The 25,414-nt window shown below is 43.9% G+C and overlaps 1 protein-coding gene across 1 annotated transcript; it reads right to left on the bottom strand.

Moving 5' to 3' along the window:
- Positions 1–1,828: 1,828 nt before the first annotated feature.
- On the bottom strand, positions 1,829–6,720 carry LOC124685826 (putative E3 ubiquitin-protein ligase LIN-1). The gene is made up of 7 exons (XM_047219860.1): positions 5,780–6,720; positions 5,548–5,689; positions 3,457–4,433; positions 3,209–3,353; positions 2,869–3,120; positions 2,462–2,771; positions 1,829–1,953 (listed from the first exon to the last, which is right to left on the bottom strand). Exons 1-7 carry the CDS (start codon positions 6,718–6,720, stop codon positions 1,829–1,831), a joined length of 2,892 nt encoding a protein of 963 aa, XP_047075816.1.
- Between the last annotated feature and the right edge of the window lie 18,694 nt (positions 6,721–25,414).

Below are 25,414 nucleotides of genomic sequence, written 5' to 3' on the forward strand. Positions count from 1 at the left end.
AAGTGGGCTAGGCCTTCGTGGCGTTGCCCATAGGAGATCTGAGTGAAGCCTTCGTGGCTGTTGGTTTGGCTTTCGTAGCAACCACACTCCTCCAAACGTAGACGTACCTTCTTGCAAAGGAAGGGAACTACGGGAATCATCTCCGTGTCTTCGCGTGCTCCACTCTCGGTTACATCTATCCTATTCTATCTCCTATATATTGCGTAGCTATATCTTGCTAGGTTGGTTACCTTATCATATAGGTAAATTCACTTAGTTGCATATCTAGAGAATTTACCTTTGTGTCAAGCCTAAATTGGAAAAGAACTAAAAATTGGTTAGCACCTATTCACCCCCCCCTCTAGGTGCGGCATACGATCCTTTCACCCGCAGCCTCCTCCTTCCGCTTGTGACGCGTGTCCATGGGACCCACCACGTTCTCTATTCTCTTTCTTTCCTGGCCACTCATTCCTTTCCTTATCTTCTACCGTTCCCCATCCTCTCACCTTTTTTCGCCAGGCCGGAGAGGCGGAGACGAGACCAGGACATTGCTGCTGAGGTCGAGGCGAAGCTCCGCCGGGGTGCCCTCCGCGCCGTCGTCCTGGACGCCGCCATGGGGTGCACTCACAGGGCCCCGCCCGGAGCTCGCCCGCCTTGCCGCCGGGAGCTCGCCTGCCTCGACCTGGAAAGAGGCGGGGCCAGAGACGGGACCAGGACGTTGCTGCCGAGGTCGAGGCCAAGCTCAGCCTGGGCGCCGTCATGGTGTACACTCGCGGGGATCGCCTAGGCGTCGCACCCGTGGCGTGCACGCGCTCGTCCCCGGGCATGAGGTTGTTGCGGAGGAGAAGGTGGGTGCTGCCAATGGCTTTCAGGATGAGGCCTAGGGGCAAAGCAATGTTTTGGGCAGTGCTGCAAAAGGCAGGGACAAATGCCATGATGGGTGGATGGCGATGCTACCATGGCAGCAGAGATGGGATGATTGTGCTACATATTTCTTTTTCTTTTTTCCTACACATTTATTTTTGTGTTGCTACCTCCGTTCTGCAATGTTGCTACAAAAGTATAAGTTCTTTGCTACGAGGTCTCCGTTGATTTCTCCGATGAGGTCTCGGTTCTGTGCATTTGCAACACAGCAATATTGTTTGCTTCAATTTTTCTGTTGTTTTGCTACAATTGCACAATATATTTGCTACGCGGTCTCCATCGAGATCTCCGGTGAGGGTCTCCGGCGAGGTATCCATGAGGTTCTCCGACGATGGCTTCGCCGATGTCGGTTTTGCTACAATTTATTTTGCGGTTTTGCTACATCTGCATAATATGTTTGCTACGTGGTCTCTGGCGAGGTCTCCGGCGAGCCCAGCCTTTTTTTCTGAACGAACCGTTTTTTGCTTCAGTCATTTGCTGCCGGGGGTGATTTTTTGCTGCCGGGAGATGTTTTTTTGCTACATGCAAATCTAACCGTCAAAATGGTTCATCCGACGGTTGGGGACCCGGGGCTGGGAAATCAGATCCCCCGGGGGACGCCCAGCAGTTTCCTTATTTGTATCATACACAACACAACTGGCTTTTCTAAATCATGTGCTTGTGCAACTAAACAATCCATATCCGTTCCTCCGCCGTCTCTACATAGGATTTTAAATAAAGTCATCCGCCGTCTCTACATATAATTTTAAATAAAGTCATAGGAAGGAACAAATTTCTTTTTGAAGAAAATAAGTCCGAGCTTTATAAATCAAGAAAAGAAATGTTTACAACAATTAGCGCAATTACACTTGTTGTAGCCAACCATTTCTTCTTTCATATTGGCATGCAGTTCTTCATCGCGGAAACACTAAGAAGCTGTTCCTCTTCAGGTATCTGTCTGTCGCCTGCAGCAGGCGAAGAGGAGTTCTTTCGCGGTCCACGTCACCTCCGCGAGATCGCGCAAGGACTCCGTTATATCTTTCTTCAGTGGAAAAAGCTTCTCCAAGCATTCTGTCAGGAGTGATGTTAGATTAAAATGATCCAGCATGAGGTCTTCGCGCAGAATAGCGAATGCTAAGCTATTCAGGGAATGGGATTTTGTATTTACGTTTCTACGGAACAGAAAAACCATTACATTTCCCCATATATGAAAGATAAGCATCGCTGTTTTAACATGCTTAGGTAAACCCTAGTAAATCACAAGAAAAGGCATTGCATGGGATCATAACAATTGCGCATATTGTTAAAAAACATGTATTTCTACAGTAGCCGCGAAATTGAAAAACGTTGGCTTGGTCTAGTGGTTAGCTCGTGCATGGATGAAGTAATCATGAAATTGGTTCTAACAGATACAATACCGACTGCCAAATTTATCATCCTCGAAAACGAGATTTCAAGATTGTGCAAGACAGTCACATTTATATCTTGGCTAGAAACTAAAGTCTGCATGCAGTAGTACTTGCCAAACTAACTAAAACTAGCTGCAAGATTATGTTGAAGACAGGAAAAAGAAACGCACCTGGATGTCTCACAAGGTTCAACAGTGATAGCGAAGCAAGCACCCTCTCTTCCAAAACCCTATCATAGCTTAACCTATCTAGAAGCTTAGGTGCAAGAATGGAGCACGCCAAAGGCTGGAAAGTGTTGCATCCATGCAACGGCGAGAGGGAGCTGCTCATCCATGTTACGGTTACAAGGCACGCCCGGACCAAAGTTGGGATTCCATCAGATATGCAGTTCGACAGTGCAATGAGGAACCGTTTGTTCCCAGTGTTTAGCAACACGAGGGCAAGTTTCTTCAGCCGCTCTTCAACTACCTTCTCTTCTTCCTGTGAATCAAGATAGCATCCAGGTAAGAAAAAAAATGAACTATCCCACAAATCCCAGATTCAGGGCAAATATACAGCATAGTTTCTATAGGATTACCGCTCGTGCACCCTTATTTTTGAATATCTCTGTTCTTCTAAAGGATTCTGATAGGGAGCCATCTACACCTGCTCTCTTTAGCAGCCAAGCTTCCGCTATGGGTTCTCCCGAGGACGAAAACCGCCCTGCCAGGAGCAACAAAGCTCGCGCACACTGTTGTTGCACCTTTCTTCTGTGTAAACTATGCTCCAAAACAGCTATGATAGCATCAATTGCTTCCTCTCGGTAAACACTGTACTGCAAAGGATCTCCCTGCAAGAAAACTGGTATATGGGCATCGTATAGAAGCACAAAAGCTTGAGTGAGCAAAGGAACAAAGATTCGTATTTCAAGATGTTACCAGGAGATCAAGCTGAAGTAGCATGACAGCTGCTAATGGATGTTGGACAAGAGGAGCCTGCTGGAGATACACCAACAGAATCTGCATCGTATTTAAGCAGCCACCATTTTTCAGCTCCTTCAGGAACTCCACCATCTGGGCTGTTCTGTATGTAAAGAAAATAAGGTAAGTTTAGTTCAATTGATGGTTTAGATGTGCCTCTCAGAATTTACAGTACACATTTCATCAATAATGTAGAGAAATCTTACCTGTTAAGGCAGGTTAGTTCGCTCATCAAGTTCAGGGCAGCAGCACTAGTCTTCTGATTCCGTACAAGAAGTTGGACAACAGGCTCCTTCTTCATATTATCAGCCAAGTAATATCTACAACTGCCATCAGCTTGGATACATGTGGTCAACAGTGAGATGCAGATTTTGCTTTCCCGAGTATCTCCAAGTTCAAGTATGCACATCAGCAGGTCCAAACCACCTAGAGCAATCATCTGCTTTGCATTCTCAACATTTCTATCGATGTCAAATCCCGTAAGGAGCTGATCTAGGAAGTACAATGCAGCCATTTTTGGACAACACTTCATGGAAGATAGAAGCTGCACCTCATCCCCACACTCCAATATGTGCAATACTAGTGGCACCCAATCCATAGATAACATCTGCTTAGCTCTTGGCTTCATCAAATAAAGCACTGCCGTTGCCTTGAGGAACAACCCGTTACTTCTCAGAGTCAGAAGTCTCAGGAAAACCTCAAGTTGTGGATCTGCGTTAAGCAGAATCTGCCTATTCACCTCATTCTTCAAAACCAACTCTCCCATTATCAAGATTGCTGACTCAAGTACCGCGTCATCATTGGAAGTGAATGTAACCTCGAGAAGGCCTTGAATAAAAGAGGGACATGCCAGCCAAGTTCCAAGATTAGGACCCCCTCCTAGATTTGAACATGCTCTGGCAATTTCATGCACAGCATACTCGCACTGAGTAAGACTGTCTGAATTCGATACAATGGAAACTGCTCGTCCTAAAGTCACTGCTACCTCACTGCCGTCTAGCTCTTTTTCGACAGAGACAATGCCTTTCTTTGGGACCTTAGGGTGACTGATAACATTCCTGCTTAGATCTCCACGGCAAGGGAGTAATCGGAACGAGTAGGATTTGCGCGGGGTCGGTGCTGTTTCTCGGGTAGTGCTTTCTTTCCGAATGCCGGAACACTTTTCTTGTAGCCCAATGTTTCTCTGTCTACTCAAAACAGCATAAGTTAAGTAACTTTAAATATATATATATTGCATATTAAACAATTCAGCTTCTGTGACAGATTAACAGTGCAATTTGGCATGCTTCAAACTTTAATGCTAAAAGAAGGGTATATGCACCAGGCATGCATGTCCCTTCAACACCTTTCCAAGTGTATCAAAATGGTTCATGTTTGGAATCTCAGTTCCATCATGCCAGTTTTCAGTCACCCTTGGCCGGCATATTACGTTAACTACTATGAGGGTGCAAAGATACAAATATTCTAGGAACTAAATTTTCTCAGCTGTAACTAACCTAAAAACGGATATCTTTTCATCTTCAATACATTTCAAAATTAATGGAAATTTTGCCCCTTTTTTGTGGATATAATGAAAGATTGTGAGTATATATTGGATGGCAATGGAACCATAGGGGCAGCATTGCAGAAATTGTCATTGGCAGATAAGCCAAGTGCAATTTTACAGCAAAAGGAATAAAAGCTGAAATCCATGTTTGCTGGTTTAACTCTTGCAATAATGGAAAAAATGCAGCTCACTCCCTCACTCTCACGAGACTGGAAGTGCTATGCTGGAAAGATTCAGCCATAGCAACATGAAAGTAACATGCATGTGAAAAAATGAACTCGACAATTAAGCGAGTAATACACAGCAAGATGAGCAGGAAGATGTAGAAACCAGACACCAATAACAGCAATATATTCTTGGCTGCACTGTATTATGGTGCACACTGAACCTAGAGATGAATTTTGCAACGATAATTTGGAAATTACCGTTATTTAATACTTTATGGAAATGCTATTGCTATGTTCTTCAGTTATCTGGCATCTAAAAGCCAGCTCCTAGTTACAGGAAATGCTATTGCAATGCAGCCAAAATTCTCTAGTCCCCACACCATAAATAACAAAGATGCTTCCGTGGGACACAAACACAGCTGTCTATCGTAATTATCACGGGGCTGCAATGAGCGATCATAACTTGTCTCTTGTCAAAACCAATACCGGTAGTCCTAATCCGAGACACGCACACAAACTTACACCGTTATGAAGTACATGGCTAATCACCATATATAGTGAGAATGAAGGAACTGTGGACTCACATGAGCAAGCTTCTCCATCTTGAAGCTAGCTGGATTTCCGTCCAATTGCACATCCATGTCCAAAACAAATCCAGCCTCATCAGGCAGCTTTGCATCCTTGACATTTTCCTGCTCAAATGCGGTGCCGAAAACCGCATTGTACCTGTAAAAAACCAGATAACCTTAACACTCTCCAGCCTTTACTACTGATAAACAATTAAGCAGCAACATTTTTGACAGTTCATCCACGCACAGGTTTCTGTTGATGGAGCTCGTGCGCATCGACAACGAGTGCTTCTCCCCATTGTCGAACTCCCCGGGCAAGGAAGGCAGCGGCACGGAGGGGGCATCTGGCGGCGTATCTGCGCCGCATTTGAGCCACTCTTTGTAGTACATTGCGAACTGGGCCGTGCCGCTGTCCATCTGGTCGTCGTACAGCCTCTGCAGGGTCCTCCTCCTCCTGCTGCCCGGGCCGTCGGCGTCTGCGTCGCAGCCTGCGACTGCGACGAGTTCGGATTCATCGGCGAGCCAGACCTCGAGATGGAGCAGATGGGGCAGGAAGACGTGGGCCCAGAGGTCCGGGAGGAGGCTCTGGCGGGCCAGGCGGGGCGCCTCGACGAAGACCTGCAGGAGGTGGCGCGCGGCGAGGTCGGAGTCGCGCTCCATCCTGTAGACGATGGCGAGGTAGAGCTGCGCGCACGCGGCGAGGTGGGCGTTGGGCACCCCGCAGGTGTAGCCACGGTCTTCGGCGACGGCGGTGGGCCGGGGAGGGGCGTGGAGCGAGGCGACGACGCCGAGGAGGCGGATGGAGTTGCGCAGCGAGCGGATCTTGGAGTCTCGCGGGGACGGGGCGGCGTCGGCGAGGCGCTCGACGCTCTCGATGGCGAGCTCGAGGTCGGCCAGCACGGCGTGCTCCGGCGCCGACGCCGCGGGGGCGAGCCAGGGGGCGCACTTCTCCCGGAGCGCCCGCCGGAACTCCGGGTCCTTGGAGAACCGCCCCGCGTACCCGGACAGCATTGACACCACTGTGCCCACCGCGCCGCCTGCGTCGCTGTCGCTGCGGGGAGGAGGCGACGCGTGCCTGCTCGACAGGGTGCGGCGCGGCGGCGACGGGAGCGCGTGTTGGGACTCGGAGCGCTCCCGCGCGAGCAGCTCGCGGAGGGAGGAGGATGGCGGCGGCGTCGGCGACGTCATCGCGGAGGCGCGGCCTTGGAGCAGAGCAGGAAGTGGATGGCGCGGTGCTGCGGTGCGGCCCTTGTCGGAAGCATTTAGGTGAGCGAGTAAATGGCGCGGTTAAAAGCGTGGGACCCACGGCGGGCACGGCCATGCACGAAGAGAAGGTGGTGGTGGCGTCGGTAGGAAAAACTGCAAATTAAGATGTTTTGGATAGGGAATTTGCTAGTTCTCATCATGCTCACTTAAGTTTTACATCATCTAATTTGTATCGGATTCGTGCTAACCATAAGTTGCAATAGAGATTTGGTGACATCGTCTGACTAAGAACGAAGTTCGACTGAAAAGTACTCACACCTTTTGGATAGTGATATGGTCTTCAATGTGTATCTTGATCACTTCCTATTTGTATTGAACATGTAAAACCCGTGAAATATTCCCCCTCCATTCTCAAATTAGTGGATGTTTAGGCTTAAAATTTGGAATTTGCTAGTTCTTAGCAAGCTGAGAATTAACTTCGTGCTCAGTTAAATCCTACGCCATTTAATTTGCATCGTGTTTCGTGCTAGTTATGAGTTGCAAAGTTTCCAGTCGACTGAGTAATAATCACACCCTTAAAATTTATCCACAAAAGAGTGTACTTCTCTCTTTCCAATACATTTTAAAGTAGTAAAAAATATTTCTCTATTAGCACACGGGAATCAAGACCAATAGTATTTAGCATATGGTTATGCACTTAGCTTATTGAAAGTGGAAAAATTGAAGAGGTGAGAGATGGTAGATGACACTTTTCCAATACAAAATCCTTAATATGCCTTGAAAACCTCACATGTACACTCTTTTGAGCACAAGGGAGTAGTACTTTAAATACCGGAGTATAATTTTTGAGACAAGTGATTTTCATCGTTTGGAACATGTGGAAAGAGCATTACCATCGGTGTTTAAGTCCAAGTCTGCTGGAAATACACATACACTCACCCCTATAAATACACGCGCACACACATACACAACCACCTCTCGTACCTCCTAGAGTCGCCTCCTCCAAGGCAACCGGGAGGCAAACCCTAGCCCCCAACCGCCACCCCCTCCTCCCTCACCTCTCCCCTCGTAATCCCTAAAGGCGCCACTAGTGAAGGGAGTGATACGTTGTAAACGTATCTATAATATTTGATGTTCCATGTTTGTTTTACATTAATTTCTATATGTTTTGTTTACACTTCGTGGTATTTTTATGCATTTTTTGGAACTAACCTATTGACAAGATGCCACAGTGTCAGTTCCTATTTTCTGTTGTTTTTGTATTTCAGAAAAGTTGTACATGAACTATTCTCGGAATTGAGCGAAACGAAAGCTGAAGTTCCTATTTTACTGTCACGAAGACGGAGTCCAGAGGGGAGATGGAGAAGAGCCAGGAGGCAGCCGCACCATGCCTAGGCGCGGGCCCCACCCTAGCCGCGCCTAGGGGAGGTGTGGGCCCCACGGGCGCCCACCGACCTCGCCCTTCCGCTTATATATTCATATGTTCGGGAAAAACCTAAATACTCGAGCCTCCATCCATGAAAAGTTGTGTATCCACCGCCATCGTCGACCCTAGCTCGGGAGGGTTCTGAAGCTCTTCCCGGCACCCTGTCGGAGAGGGAGATCATCACCGGAGGCCTCTTCATCACCATGCCCGCCTCCAAAGTGATGTGTGAGTAGTTCATCTCTAGAATACGGATCCATACCAATAGCTAGATGGTTGTCTTCTCCTCATTATGCTTCATGTTTAGATCTTGTGAGCTGCCTATCATGATCAAGATCATCTTTATGTAATGCTACATGTTGTGTTTGCTGGGATCCAATGAATATTGAATACTATGGTTGAGATTGATTATAGATTGTCTTATATATTATTTGTGATCTTGCATGCTCTCTGTTGCTAGTAGATGTTCTGGCCAAGTATCTTCTTGTGACTCCAAGAGGGAGTATTTATGCTCGATAGTGGGTTCATGCCTCTAGTAATCTGGGAGAGTGACAATAACTTCTAAGGTTGTAGATGTGTTGTTGCTACTAGGGAGAAAACAACAATGCTTTATCCGAGAATAATTCTATTGTTTACTTTACACACTTTACTTAATGCAATAATCTGTTGCTTGCAACTTAATACTGAAAGGGGTGTGGATGCTAACCTGAAGGTGGATTATTAGTCATAGATGCAGTTGGATTACGGTCTATGAATCTTATTGTAATGCCCAAATGAATCTCATAGTAATCATCTTGTCATGTATGGTCTTTATTCTGTCAATTGTCCAGCTGTAATTTGTTTACCCAGCATGTTATTTATCTTTATGGAGAGACACCTCTAGTGAACTGTGGACCCCGGTCCTTTCTTTTACACTGATAAAACCATCTACTGCAAGCACTGTTTATTTTCATTTTTCACTGCAAACAAACATCTCTTTCCATAATATATGTTTAATCCTTTGTTTTCAGTAAAACCAGTGAGATCGACAACCTCATTGTAAGTTGGGGCAAAGTATTTTGGTTGTGTTGTGTGCAGGTTCCACGTTGTTGCTGACACCGGTAGTGCGCCCTGCCAAAGTCAGACAGCAACACCTTCAGAAGTGATTTCTTTCTCCTACTGGTTGATTAAACCCTGGTTTCTTACTGAGGGAAACTTGTTGTTGTGATCATCATACCTTCCTCTTGGGGTTTCCCAACTGCGTGCTCTGCACAACATCAGGGGGGCATGTATCTGGCCTCTCGCGGCTGAGGCACTAGTGTCTGGAGGGGAAGTGCATGACAACGTGAGATCCTCCTCTTACAGATGTCCCTGTCGGCGGAGCGGTGGCGCTCCAAAGGCATCACGGGAAAGGCGGACTCGGCAGGAGGCACAATTGGTTTACGGCGCAAGGAACCTAGAGCAACGGCTCCGAACACGACGGTGGCGGGCCCTCCACCGAGGATGACTAGGTAGGACATGGCTTGATGTGGAGGTGCTTGGGGGCGGCAGAACATGGGATCCCGAACCCAGGTTTGTCCCAGGGTACACGTGGTAGCTAGGCTATCTTCGGCGTTGTTGGCATTGGATGATGGTGGGGCTTAGGTTAAGAAGTTGGGTTGCGGATCTTGATGATGGTGGCCACACCAACCTCGCGGTTGTTGGCAATCTAGCTTCATGCGGATTTGAGGAGCTACGGCTGTCGATGAAATCCGCGCTAACTTCGGTTATGGCGGACGATGGATGTGTGTTTGCATTGTTACCTTGTCGATTGATGGCGTGTACTCATCGTATGCGGACATGCTGTTGGGGAACCCCAAGAGGAAGGTGTGATGAGCACAGCAGCAAGTTTTCCCTCAGTACGAAACCAAGGTTTCATCGACCAGTAGGAGAAAGGCGTGACTTCTGAAGGTGTTGCTGGCTGACTAGTGGCAGGGCGCACTACCGGCGTCGACAACAACGTGGAACTTGCACACAACAAAACCAAAGTACTTTGCCCCAACTTGCAGTGAGGTTGTCAATCTCACCGGTTTGCTGAACACAAAGGATTAGACGTATCGAATGGAAGGAGATGTGACGAGGGTGCTCCTCGGCAATGCCCACCTTTTGGGGCTTAGGGTTGACGAAATCATGCAGGATGACACAAGACATCGGATACCAAACAAACAGGGAGAGAGATTTACCCAGGTTCGGGGCCCTCAATGAGGTAAAACCCTTACTTCCTGCTTGTCTGATCTTGATTATCGAATATATCGGGTTACAATGGGGTAGCCGAAGGCTATGACTAAGATCTCGTCGAGAGGCTAAGATTCTAATGACCTAGCTCTAGACTTGCGATGATTCTATCTATATATTGCGATTGTGTGTCCCTCGGCAGACCCTCTCCCGGTCCTTATATTGTAGGCCAGGTCTCGAGAGTTCTATCCGGGTTCGACTAGGTTACAAAGACTTCTACATCTAAACATTTCTTGTCTATCGTCTTCTTTCCTTGTTCACCAAGAATCCTTCTTTACAACCGACGTATCGACCCACCTTGGTCGGTAGGTGATCTTCATGGGCCTCTGGTTGGGCCATAGGAGGTAGCATAATATTGGTTACTGATACGTCTCAAACGTATCTATAATTTCTTATGTTCCATGCTACTTTTATGATGATAATCACATGTTTTATACACATTATATGTCATTATTATGCATTTTCTGGCACTAACCTATTGACGAGATGCCGAAGAGCCGATTCTGTCGTTTTCTTGTTTTTGGTTTCAAAAATCCTACAAAGGAAATATTCTCGGAATTGGACGAAATCAACGCCCAGGGGCTTATTTTTTCACGAAGCTTCCAGAAGTCTGAAAGGGAAACGAAGTGGGGCGACGAGGCGGCCACACAACAGGGCGGCGCGGCCAGGGCTTGGGCCGCGCGGCCCTAGCGTGTGGGGCCCCCGTGACTCCTCCGACTCCGCCCTTCCGCCTACTTAAAGCCTTCGTCGCGAAACCCTCTGTACCGAGAGCCACGATACGGAAAACCTTCCAGAGACGCCGCCGCCAATCCCATCTCGGGGGATTCGGGAGATCGCCTCCGGCACCCTCGCCGGAGAGGGGAATCATCTCCCGGAGGTCTCTTCATCGCCATGATCGCCTCCGGATCGATGTGTGAGTAGTTCACCCCCGGACTATGGGTCCATAGCGGTAGCTAGATGGTTGTCTTCTCCTCGTTGTGTTATCATGTTAGATCTTGTGAGCTGCCTATCATGATCAAGATCATCTATTTGTAATGCTACATGTTGTGTTTGTTGGGATCCGATGAATATTGAATACTATGTCAAGTTGATTATCAATCCATCATATATGTTGTTTATGTTCTTGCATGCTCTCCGTTGCTAGTAGAGGCTCTGGCCAAGTTGATACTTGTAACTCCAAGAGGGAGTATTGATACGTCTCAAACGTATCTGTAATTTCTTATGTTCCATGCTAGTTTTATGACAATACCTACATGTTTTGTTCACACTTTATGATGTTTTCATGCGTTTTCCGGAACTAACCTATTGACGAGATGCCAAAGTGCCGGCTCTCGTTTTTCGCTGTTTTTGGTTTCAGAAATCGTAGTAAGGAAATATTCTCGGAATTGGACGAAATCAACGCCCAGCATCTTAGAATTCCACGAAGCTTCCAGAACACCCGAGAGCCACCAGAGGAGAGCCCTGGGGGGCCCACACGCCAGGCTGGCGCGGCCCAGGCCCTGGCCGCGCCGCCCTATTGTGTGGCGCCTCTGTACCCCTTCCGACTCCGCCTCTTCGCATATTTAAAGGTCCCTGACCTAAATCTTCGATACGGAAAAGCCACGGTACGAGAAACCTTCCAGAGCCGCCGCCATCGCGAAGCCAAGATCTGGGGGACAGGAGTCTCTGTTCCGGCACGCATCTAAGCTTGGGGATGCCCAAGGCATCCCCTTCTTCATCGACAACTTATCAGGTTTCTTCTCTTGAAACTATATTTTTATTCGGTCACATCTTATGTACTTTACTTGGAGCGTCTGTTTGTTTTTATTTTTGTTTATTTTTGAAATAGTTCATCCTTGTGTGGGAGAGAGACACGCTCCGCTGGTTCATATGAACACATGTGTCCTTAGCTTTTAATGTTCATGGCGAAGGTTGAAACTTCTTCGTTCATTGTTATATGGTTAGAAACAGAAAATGCTGCATGTGGTAATTGGTATATTGTCTTGAATAATTTGATACTTGGCAATTGTTGTGCTCATATAGATCATGTTTAAGCTCTTTGCACCTATTAATGAAGAACTACATAGAGCTTGTTAAAATTTGGTTTGCATGATTGGTCTCTCTAAGTCTAGATATTTTCTGGTTAAGATGTTTGAACAACAAGGAAGACGATGTAAAGTCTTATAATGCTTACAATATGTTCATATGTGAGTCTTGCTGCACCGTTTTATACTTGAGTTTGCTTCAAACAACCTTGCTAGCCTAGCCTTGTATTGAGAGGAATTCTTCTCGTGCATCCAAATTCTTGAGCCAAAAACTATGCCATTTGTGTCCACCATACCTACCTACTACATGGTATTTCTCTGCCATTCCAAGCAAATACTTCATGTGCTACCTTTAAACAATTCAAAAGCTATTATCTCTTATTTGTGTCAATGTTTTATAGCTCATGAGGAAGTATGTGGTGTTTTATCTTTCGATCTTGTCATTTACTTTTGACAGACTTTCACAATGGACTAGTGGCATATCCGCTTATCCAATAATTTTGCAAAAAGAGCTGGCAATGGGGTGCCCAGCCCCTATTAGTTAACTTGCATTAATAATTCTCTTCACATGTTTTGCTCTGATTCATCAGTAAGCAACTTAATTTTGCAAATAGACACTCCTTCATGGTATGTGATTGTTGGAAGGCACCCGAGGATTCGGTTAGCCATGGCTTGTGAAAGCAAAAGGTTGGGAGGAGTGTCATCTAAAAAAAATAAAAAAATATATAAACTAAACTAAAGTACATGTGTAAACAAAGAGAAGAGGGATGATCTACCTTGCTGGTAGAAATAACGTCCTTCATGGGAGCCGCTCTTGAAAGTCTGGTTGATGAGGTAGTTAGAGTACCCGCTACCATTCGTTGACAACAACAAACACCTCTCAAAACTTTACTTTTATACTCTCTATATGATTTCAAAACTTGAAAAGCTCTAGCACGTGATTTAATCCCTGCTTCCCTCTGCGAAGGGCCATTTTTTTACTTTATGTTGAGTCAGTTTACCTACTTCTTTCTATCTTAGAAGCAAACACTTGTGTAAACTGTGTGCATTGATTCTTACATGTTTACCTATTGCACTTGTTATATTGCTTTATGTTGACAACTATCCATGAGATATACATGTTACAAGTTGAAAGCAATTGCTGAAACTTAATCATCCTTTGTGTTGCTTCAATGCCTTCTACTTTGAATCTATTGCTTTATGAGTTAACCTGTTATGCAAGACTTATTGATGCTTGTCTTGAAAGTACTATTCATGAAAAGTCTTTGCTATATGATTCAGTTTGTTTAGTCATTATCTTTACTATCACTTCATTAATTCACTTCATATGCTTTACAATAGTATTGATCAAGATTATGTTGGTAGCATGTCACTTAAGAAATTATCATTATTATCGTTTACCTACTCGAGGGCGAGTAGGAACTAAGCTTGGGGATGCTTGATACGTCTCAAACGTATCTATAATTTCTTATGTTCCATGCTAGTTTTATGACAATACCTACATGTTTTGTTCACACTTTATGATGTTTTCATGCGTTTTCCGAAACTAACCTATTGACGAGATGCCGAAGTGCCAGTTCCTGTTTTCTGCTGTTTTTTGTTTCAGAAATCCTAGTAAGGAAATATTCTCGGAATTGGACGAAATCAACGCCCAGCATCTTAGAATTCCAGGAAGCTTCCAGAACACCCGAGAGCCACCAGAGGAGAGCCCTGGGGGGCCCACACGCCAGGCCGGCGCGGCCCAGGCCCTGGCCGCGCCGCCCTATTGTGTGGCGCCTCTGTACCCCTTCCGACTCCGCCTCTTCGCCTATTTAAAGGTCCCTGACCTAAATCTTCGATACGGAAAAGCCACGGTACGAGAAACCTTCCCGCAGCCGCCGCCATCGCGAAGCCAAGATCTCGTGGGACAGGAGTCTCCGTTCGCGCACGCCGCCGGAACGGGGAAGTGCCCCGGAAGGCTTCTCCATCGACACCACCGCCATCTTCATCAACGCCGCTGCCTCCCATGAGGAGGGAGTAGTTCTCCTCGAGGCTAAGGGCTGTACCGGTAGCTATGTGGTTAATCTCTCTCCTATGTACTTCAATACAATGATCTCATGAGCTGCCTTACATGATTGAGATTCATATGAGCTTTGTATCACTATTAGTCTATGTGTTACTCTTGTGATGTTATTAAACTAGTCTATTCCTCCTTCACGGTGTAATGGTGACAGTGTGTGCATCGTGTAGTACTTGGCGTAGGCTATGATCATAATCTCTTGTAGGTTATGGAGTTAATTATTACTATGATAGTATTAATGTGATTCATTCCCCCTTCATAGTGTAAAGGTGACAGTGTGTATGCTATGTTAGTACTCGGTTTAAATTGCAAAGATCTATTATGCTCTAAGGTTACTTAAATATGAATGCCGAATGTTGTGGCGCTTGTTAACTCCGGCTTGAGGGAGCTCTTGTAGCCCTACACAACGAATGGTGTTCATTATCAAACAAGAGTATATGTAGCACAAAGGAAGAGAACTTATTTATTTATGTGATCAATGTTGAGAGTGTCCACTAGTGAAAGTATGATCCCTAGGCCTTGTTTCCAAATACCGCAATCATCGATTGTTTATTGTTTTATCGCATCTTTACTTCCCGCAATATTACTACCATCAACCGCACGCCAGCCAAGCACTTTTCCAGCGCCGTTACTACTGCTCATATTCATTCATACCACTTGTATTTCACTATCTCTTCGCCGAACTAGTGCACCTATACATCCGACAAGTGTATTAGGTGTGTTGGGGACACAAGAGACTTCTTGTATCGTGATTGCGGTGGTTGCTTGAGAGGGATATCTTTGACCTCTTCCTCCCCGAGTTCGATAAACCTTGGGTGATCCACTTAAGGGAAACTTGCCGCCGTTCTACAAACCTCTCGCTCTTGGAGGCCCAACACTGTCTACAAGAATAGAAGCACCCGTAGACATCAAGCACTTTTCCGGCGCCGTTGTCGAGGAGGAAAGGTAAAAGGCACTCATACTCCGGTCCCTGGTAACTAAGTACTTTTCTCGTTGCCGTTGTGTGTGTGCTCGAAGCTATTTCCTTTAGATCCCGCAATTGCATCTTTTTGTCTCTTGTTTTTATTTTCACTAGTAAGGCTTAATGGAAGACAACAACAAAATGAGAGATCTTTATGAACTTTATCTTGAATTAGGACATGATGTGTTTGAAGAGAAAATTAAAAAACCCATGGAACTTATGCATGCTAATGGGAATGTTATTAGTATGAATGCTTTGAACACCATTGTTGCTAATGCTATGGAAGAATTTAAGCTTGGGGAGGTCGGTTTTGATGAAAATGATCTCTTTAGCCCTCCGGTTATTGCGGAGAAAGTTTATGTTGATTATGATATGTGCTGTCCACAACTGGCGCGTAGTTGACGTGGGAGGTTTAATGGCGGTTGACGGGCTTGATGGAGTGTCTTGATTCGTTCCCCGGCAACGGCGCCAGAAAATAGCTTGATGTCTACGCCCCTCCTTTTCCCGTAGACGATGTTGGGCCTCCAAGAGCAGAGGTTTGTAGGACAAGCAGCAAGTTTTCCCTTAAGTGGATCACCCAAGGTTTATCGAACTCAGGGAGGAAGAGGTCAAAGATATCCCTCTCATGCAACCCCGCAACCACAAAGCAAGAAGTCTCTTGTGTCCCCAACACACCAAATAGGTGCACTAGTTCGGCGAAGAGATAGTGAAATACAGCTGGTATGAATATATATGAGCGATCGCAACGACACCGTAAAAGTGCTTTGCCCAGGACAAGTAAACAAGCAAGTAGTAACACGAGCAGTAGTAACGCAAGTAAAACAAGTAAACAAGCAACGATAGCGATATTTAGGAACAAGGCCTAGGGATTACACTTTCACTAGTGGACACTCTCAACTTTGATCACATAACGTAATAGATAAATGCATACTCTACACTCTTGTTGGATGATGAACACATTACGTAGGATTACACGAACCCTCAATGTCGGAGTTAACAAGCTCCACAATTCAATGTTCATATTTAAATAACCTTAGAGTGCATGAAAGATCAATTCGACTAAACCAAGTACTAACATAGTATGCACACTGTCACCTTCACACTATGTAGGAGGAATAGATCACATCAATACCATCATAGCAATAGTTAACTTCATAATCTACAAGAGATCATAATCATAGCCTATGCCAAGTACTAACACGGATGCACACACCGTCACCATTACACCGTGCGAGGAGGAATAAAACTACTTTAATAACATCACTAGAGTAGCACATAGATAAATTGTGATACAAAACATATTGCAATCATAAAGAGATATAAATAAGCACTTCACTATGCCATTCATAACGGTGAATAAGTATTCCGTGAAATATAGCCTAAGAGACCCACACGGTGCACACACTCGTCACCTTTACACACGTGGGACAAGGAGTCTCCCGGAGATCACATAAGTAAAACTCACTTGACTAGCATAATGACATCTAGATTACAAGCATCATCATATGAATCTCAATCATGTAAGGCAGCTCATGAGATTATTGTATTGAAGTACATAGGAGAGAGATGAACCACATAGCTACCGGCACGAGCCCCGAGCCTCGATGGAGAACTACTCCCTCCTCATGGGAGACAGCAGCGTTGATGGAGATGGCGGTGGTGTCGATGGAGGAGCCTTCCGGGGCACTTCCCGTCCCGGCGGCGTACCGGAACAGAGACTCCTGTCCCCCGCATCTTGGCTTCGCGATGGCGGCGGCTCTGGAAGGTTTCTGTGGGTTTCGTCGAACGTATCAGGGTTTTCGCGACGGAGGCTTTAAATAGGCGGAAGGGCAGCCTCGAAGGGGGCCTGGGGCCACCACACCATAGGGCGGCGCGGCCCCCCCTCTGGCCGCGCCAGGGTGTAGTGTGGGGCCCCCAGGGCTTCCCTCTGGCGGCTCTCGGGTGTTCTGGAAGGTTCCGGGAAAAATAGGGACCTGGGCGTTGATTTCGTCCAATTCCGAGAATATTTCCTTACTAGGATTTCTGAAACCAAAAACAGCAGAAAACAGGAACTGGCACTGCGGCATCTCGTCAATAGGTTAGTTCCGGAAAACGCATAAATATGACATAAAGTGTGCATAAAACATGTAGATATCATCAATAATGTGGCATGGAACATAAGAAATTATCGATACGTCGGAGACGTATCAGCATCCCTAAGCTTAGTTCTGCTCGTCCCGAGCAGGTAAAACGATAACAAAGATAATTTCTGAAGTGATATGCCATCATAACCTTGATCATACTATTTGTAAAGCATATGTAGTGAATGCAGCGATCAAAACAATGTATATGACATGAGTAAACAAGTGAATTATAAAGCAAAGACTTTTCATGAATAGCACTTCCAAGACAAGCATCAATAAGTCTTGCATAAGAGTTAACTCATAAAGCAATAATTCAAAGTAGAGGCATTGAAACAACACAATGGAAGATTAAGTTTCAGCGGTTGCTTTCAACTTGTAACATGCATATCTCATGGATAATTGTCAATGCAAAGTAATATAACAAGTGCAATATGCAAATATGTAGGAATCAATGCACAGTTCACACAAGTGTTTGCTTCTTGAGATGGAGAGAAATAGGTGAACTGACTCAACAATAAAAGTAAAAGAATGGTCCTTCGAAGAGGAAAGCATCGATTGCTATATTTGTGCTAGAGCTTTGATTTTGAAAACATAAAGAGAGCATAAAAATAAAGTTTTGAGAGGTGTATGTTGTTGTCAACGAATGGTAGCGGGTACTCTAACCCCCTTGCCAGACAAACCTTTAAAAAGCGGCTCCCACTTTATTTTATTTTTGGGTGGCACTCCTTCCAACCTTTCTTTCACAAACCATGGCTAACCGAATCCTCGGGTGCCTGCCAACAATCTCATACCATGAAGGAGTGCCTTTTTATTTTAGTTTTATTATGATGACACTCCTCCCAACCTTTGCTTACACAAGCCATGGCTAACCGAATCCTTCGGGTGCCGTCCAACAATCACATACCATGGAGGAGTGTCTATTTTTGTTAATTAATTTGGGACTCGGGAATCCCATTGCCGGCTCTTTTTGCAAAATTATTGGATAAGCGGATGAAGCCACTAGTCCATTGGTGAAAGTTGCCCAACAAGATTGAAAGATAAACACCACATACTTCCTCATGAGCTATAAAACATTGACACAAATCAGAGGTGATAAATTTTGAGTTGTTTAAAGGTAGCACTCAAGCAATTTACTTTGGAATGGCAGGAAATACCATGTAGTAGGTAGGTATGGTGGACACAAATGGCATAGTGTTGTTTGGCTCAAGGATTTGGATGCATGAGAAGTATTCCCTCTTGATACAAGGTTTAGGCTAGCAAGGTTGTTTGAAGCAAACACAAGTATGAACTAGTACAGCAAAACTCACATAAAAGACATATTACAAGCATTATAAGACTATACATCGTCTTCCTTGTTGTTCAAACACCTTACTAGAAATTATCCAGACCTTAGAGAGACCAATTATGAAAACCAAATTTTAGCATGCTCTATGTATTTCTTCACTAATAGGTGCAAAGTATATGATGCAAGAGCTTAAACATGAGCACAACAATTGCCAAGTATCACATTACCCAAGACATTATAGCAATTACTACATGTAGCATTTTCCAATTCCAACCATATAACAATTTAACGAAGAGGAAACTTCGCCATGAATATTATGAGCTAAGAACACATGTGTTCATACGAACCAGCGGAGCGTGTCTCTCTCCCACACAAGCATGATGTAATCCAATTTATTCAAACACAAACAAAAACAAAAGCACACAGACGCTCCAAGTAAAGTACATAAGCTGTGATGGAATAAAAATATAGTTTCAGGGGAGGAACCTGATAATGTTGTCGATGAAGAAGGGGATGCCTTGGGCATCCCCAAGCTTAGACGCTTGAGTCTTCTTGAAATATGCAGGGATGAACCATGGGGGAATCCCCAAGCTTAGACTCTTCACTCTTCTTGATCATAGTATATCATCCTCCTCTCTTGACCCTTGAAAACTTCCTCCACACCAAACTTAGAACAACTCATTAGAGGGTTAGTGCACAATAAAAATTAACATGTTCAGAGGTGACACAATCATTCTTAACACTTCTGGACATTGCCCAAAACTACTGGAAGGTAATGGAACAAAGAAGTTCATCCAACATAGCAAAAGAGGCAATGCGAAATAAAAGGCAGAATCTGTCAAAACAGAACAGTTCGTAAAGACGAATTTTAAAATGGCACCAGACTTGCTCAAATGAAAATGACCAAATTGAATGAAAGTTGCGTACATATCTGAGGATCACGCATGTAAATTGGCATATTTTTCTGAGCTACCTACAGAGAGGCAGGTCGGAATTCGTGACAGCAAAGAAATCTGAAACTGCGCAGTAATCCAAATCTAGTATGAACTTTACTATCAAAGACTTTACTTGGCACAACAAAACACAAAACTAAGATAAGGAGAGGTTGCTACAGTAGTAAACAACTTCCAAGACACAAATATAAAACAAAGTACTGTAGCAAAATAACACATGGGTTATCTCCCAAGAAGTTCTTTCTTTATAGCCATTAAGATGGGCTCAGTAGTTTTAATGATGCACTTGCAAGAAATAGTATTTGAAGCAAAAGAGAGCATCAAGAAGCAAATTCAAAACAAATTTAAGCCTAACATGCTTCCTATGCATAGGAATCTTGTAAATAAACAAATTCATGAAGCATAATGCAACAAGCATAGAAAGATAAAACAAGTGCAGCTTCAAGATTTTCAGCAAAAAGAGTGGTGTTTTAGTAACATGAAAACTTCTACAACCATATTTTCCTCTCTCATAATAACTTTCAGTGGCATCATGAACAAATTCAACAATGTAACTATCACATAAAGCATTCTTATTCTCGTGCATAAAAGTATCATTACTCTCCACATAAGCATAATCAATTTTATTAGTTGTAGTGGGAGCAAATTCAACAAAGTAGCTATCATTATTATTCTCATCATCAAATATAGGAGGCATAGTATCATCAAAGAAAATTTTCTCCTCAATGCTTGGGGGACTAAAAAGATCATGAAAACCAGCTTCCCCAAGCTTAGAACTTTCTATATTATTATCAACAATGGTGTTCAAAGCGTTCATACTAATATTACTACCAGCCATGCAAATAAGATTCCATAGGTTTTTTAATTTTCGCATCAAACAATCCATGTTTTAAATCAGGAAATAGAATAAGAAGCTCATTCTTGTCCATTATGCCAAACTAGTGTAAACAAGAAACAAAAAGATGCAATTGCAGGATCTAAAGGAGATAGCTTCGAGTACTTACAACGGCGAAAATAGCTTAGTAGCCGAGATCCGGAGTGTGAGTACCTTTTACCTTTCCTCCCCGCAACGGCGCCGTGAAAATAGCTTGCTGTCCACAACTGGCGCGTAGTTGACGTGGGAGGTTTAATGGCGGTTGACGGGCTTGATGGAGTGTCTTGATTCGTTCCCCGGCAACGGCGCCAGAAAATAGCTTGATGTCTACGCCCCCATCCTTTTCCTGTAGACAGTGTTGGGCCTCCAAGAGAAGAGGTTTGTAGGACAGCAGCAAGTTTTCCCTTAAGTGGATCACCCAAGGTTTATCGAACTCAGGGAGGAAGAGGTCAAAGATATCCCTCTCATGCAACCCTGCAACCACAAAGCAAGAAGTCTCTTGTGTCCCCAACACACCAAATAGGTGCACTAGTTCCGCGAAGAGATAGTGAAATACAGGTGGTATGAATATATATGAGCAAGTGGCAACAGCACCGTAAAAGTGCTTTGCCCGAGGACGAGTAAACAAGCAAGTAGTAACACAGCAGTAGTAACGCAATAGAAACAGTAAACAAGCAGCGATAGCGATATTTAGGAACAAGGCCTAGGGATTACACTTTCACTAGTGGACACTCTCAACTTTGATCACATAACGTAATAGATAAATGCATACTCTACACTCTTGTTGGATGATGAACACATTGCGTAGGATTACACGAACCCTCAATGCCGGAGTTAACAAGCTCCACAATTCAATGTTCATATTTAAATAACCTTAGAGTGCATGAAAGATCAATTCGACTAAACCAAGTACTAACATAGTATGCACATCTGTCACCTTCACACTATGTAGGAGGAATAGATCACATCAATACCATCATAGCAATAGTTAACTTCATAATCTACAAGAGATCATAATCATAGCCTATGCCAAGTACTAACACGGATGCACACACTCGTCACCATTACACCGTGCGGGAGGAATAAAACTACTTTAATAACATCACTAGAGTAGCACATAGATAAATTGTGATACAAAACATATTGCAATCATAAAGAGATATAAATAAGCACTTCACTATGCCATTCATAACGGTGAATAAGTATTCCGTGAAATATAGCCTAAGAGACCCACACGGTGCACACACTGTCACCTTTACACACGTGGGACAAGGAGTCTCCGGAGATCACATAAGTAAAACTCACTTGACTAGCATAATGACATCTAGATTACAAGCATCATCATATGAATCTCAATCATGTAAGGCAGCTCATGAGATTATTGTATTGAAGTACATAGGAGAGAGATGAACCACATAGCTACCAGGTACGGCCCCGAGCCTCGATGGAGAACTACTCCCTCCTCATGGGAGACAGCGGCGTTGATGGAGATGGCGGTGGTGTCGATGGAGGAGCCTTCCGGGGGCACTTCCCCGTCCCGACGGCGTGCCGGAACAGAGACTCCTGTCCCCCAGATCTTGGCTTCGCGATGGCGGCGGCTCTGGAAGGTTTCTGTGGGTTTCGTCGAACATGATAGGGTTTTCGCAACGGAGGCTTTAAATAGGCGGAAGGGCAGCCTCGGAGGGGGACTGGGGCCACCACACCATAGGGCGGCGCGGCCCCCCCTCTGGCCGCGCCGGAGGTAGTGTGGGGCCCCCGGTGGCTTCCCTCCGGCGGCTCTCGGGTGTTCTGGAAGGTTCGGGAAAAATAGGGACCTGGGCGTTGATTTCGTACAATTCGAGAATATTTCCTTACTAGGATTTCGAAACCAAAAACAGCGAGAAAACGAGAACCGGCACTGCGGCATCTCGTCAATAGGTTAGTTCCGGAAAACGCATAAATATGACATAAAGTGTGCATAAAACATGTAGATATCATCAATAATGTGGCATGGAACATAAGAAATTATCGATACGTCGGAGACGTATCAATATGCCTCCCATATATGATGATTATAATGATAGTGGTCTTTTGGTGCCGCCTACTATGGAGAGTAAATTTTATTATGATTATACTATGCCTCCTACACTTGATGAGAAGAATAATGATAGCTACTTTGTTGAATTTGCTCCCACTACAACTAATAAAATTGATTATGCTTATGTGGAGAGTAATGATACTTTTATGCATGAGAATAAGAATGCTTTATGCGATACTTATATTGTTGAGTTTGTTCATGATGCCTCTGAAAGTTATTATGAGAGAGGAAAATATGGTTGTAGAAATTTTCATGTTACTAAAACACCTCTCTATATGCTGAAATTTTTGAAGTTACACTGGTTTTATCTTCCTATGCTTGTTGCATTATGCTTCATGAATTTGTTTATTTACAAGATTCCTTTTCATAGGAAGTGGGTTAGGCTTAAATGTGTTTTGAATTTGTTTCTTGATGCTCTATTTTGCTTCAACTCTTATTTCTTGCGAGTGCATCATTAAAATTGCTGAGCCCATCTTAATGGCTATGAAGAAAGAACTTCTTGGGAGATAACCCATGTGTTTATCTTACTACAGCACTTTTGTTTTATATTTGGGTCTTGGAAGTTGTTACTACTGTAGCAATATCTCCTTATCTTATTTTATTGCATTGTTGTGCCAAGTAAAGTCTTTGATAGTAGGGTTCATACTAGATTTGGATTATTGCGCAGAAATAGATTTCTTGCTGTCACGAATTTGGGCAGGGTTCTCTGTAGGTAACTCAGAAAAATCTGCCAATTTACGTGCGTGATCCTCAGATATGTACGCAACTTTCATTCAATTTGGGCATTTCCATCTGAGCAAGTCTGGTGCTTCTAAAAAATTCGTCTTTACGGACTGTTCTGTTTTGACAGATTCTGCCTTTTATTTCGCATTGCCTGTTTTGCTATGTTTGATGGATTTCTTTGTTCCATTGACTTACAGTAGCTTTGGGCAATGTCCAGAAGTGTTAAGAATGATTGTGTCACCTCTGAACATGTGAATTTTTGATTATGCACTAACCCTCTAATGAGTTTGTTTTAAGTTTGGTGTGGAGGAAGTTTTCAAGGGTCAAGAGAGGAGGATGATATACTATGATCAAGAAGAGTGGAAAGTCTAAGGTTGGGGATGCCCCCGTGGTTCATCCCTGCATATTTCAAGAAGACTCAAGCATCTAAGCTTGGGGATGCCCAAGGCATCCCTTCTTCATCGACAACTTATCAGGTTTCTTCTCTTGAAACTATATTTTTATTCGGTCACATCTTATGTACTTTACTTGGAGCGTCTGTTTGTTTTTATTTTTGTTTATGTTTGAAATAGTTCATCCTTGTGTGGGAGAGAGACACGCTCCGTTGGTTCATATGAACACATGTGTTCTTAGCTTTTAATGTTCATGGCGAAGGTTGAAACTTCTTCGTTCATTGTTATATGGTTAGAAACAGAAAATGCTGCATGTGGTAATTGGTATATTTTCTTGAATAATTTGATACTTGGCAATTGTTGTGCTCATATAGATCATGTTTAAGCTCTTGCATCATGTACTTTGCACCTATTAATGAAGAACTACATAGAGCTTGTTAAAATTTGGTTTGCATGATTGGTCTCTCTAAGTCTAGATATTTTTACGGTTAAGGTGTTTGAACAACAAGGAAGACGATGTAAAGTCTTATAATGCTTACAATATGTTCATATGTGAGTCTTGCTGCACCGTTTTATACTTGAGTTTGCTTCAAACAACCTTGCTAGCCTAGCCTTGTATTGAGAGGAATTCTTCTCGTGCATCCAAATTCTTGAGCCAAAAACTATGCCATTTGTGTCCACCATACCTACCTACTACATGGTATTTCTCTGCCATTCCAAGCAAATACTTCATGTGCTACCTTTAAACAATTCAAAAGCTATTATCTCTTATTTGTGTCAATGTTTTATAGCTCATGAGGAAGTATGTGGTGTTTTATCTTTCGATCTTGTCATTTACTTTTGACAGACTTTCACAATGGACTAGTGGCATATCCGCTTATCCAATAATTTTGCAAAAAGAGCTGGAAATGGGGTGCCCAGCCCCTATTAATTAACTTGCATTAATAATTCTCTTCACATGTTTTGCTCTAATTCATCAGTAAGCAACTTAATTTTGCAAATAGACACTCCTTCATGGTATGTGATTGTTGGAAGGCACCCGAGGATTCGGTTAGCCATGGCTTGTGAAAGCAAAAGGTTGAGAGGAGTGTCATCTAAAAAAATAAAAAATATATAAACTAAACTAAAGTACATGTGTAAACAAAGAGAAGAGGGATGATCTACCTTGCTGGTAGAAATAACGTCCTTCATGGGAGCCGCTCTTGAAAGTCTGGTTGATGAGGTAGTTAGAGTACCCGCTACCATTCGTTGACAACAACAAACACCTCTCAAAACTTTACTTTTATACTCTCTATATGATTTCAAAACTTGAAAAGCTCTAGCACGTGATTTAATCCCTGCTTCCCTCTGCGAAGGGCCATTCTTTTACTATATGTTGAGTCAGTTTACCTACTTCTTTCTATCTTAGAAGCAAACACTTGTGTAAACTATGTGCATTGATTCTTACATGTTTACCTATTGCACTTGTTATATTGCTTTATGTTGACAACTATCCATGAGATATACATGTTACAAGTTGAAAGCAATTG

This window comes from Lolium rigidum, chromosome 2 (assembly GCF_022539505.1).
Source record: "Lolium rigidum isolate FL_2022 chromosome 2, APGP_CSIRO_Lrig_0.1, whole genome shotgun sequence".
In the NCBI taxonomy this organism is placed as follows: Eukaryota; Viridiplantae; Streptophyta; class Magnoliopsida; order Poales; family Poaceae; genus Lolium; species Lolium rigidum.

Coding starts and splice junctions, on each gene's coding strand:
- LOC124685826 (XM_047219860.1), bottom strand. CDS start 6,720: ATGACGTCGCCGACGCCGCCGCCATCCTCCTCCCTCCGCGAGCTGCTC. Junction 3,354..3,456: donor GAACTAACCTGCCTTAACAG/GTAAGATTTCTC, acceptor CTTTACATACAG/AACAGCCCAGATGGTGGAGT. Junction 2,772..2,868: donor AAAATAAGGGTGCACGAGCG/GTAATCCTATAG, acceptor CTTGATTCACAG/GAAGAAGAGAAGGTAGTTGA.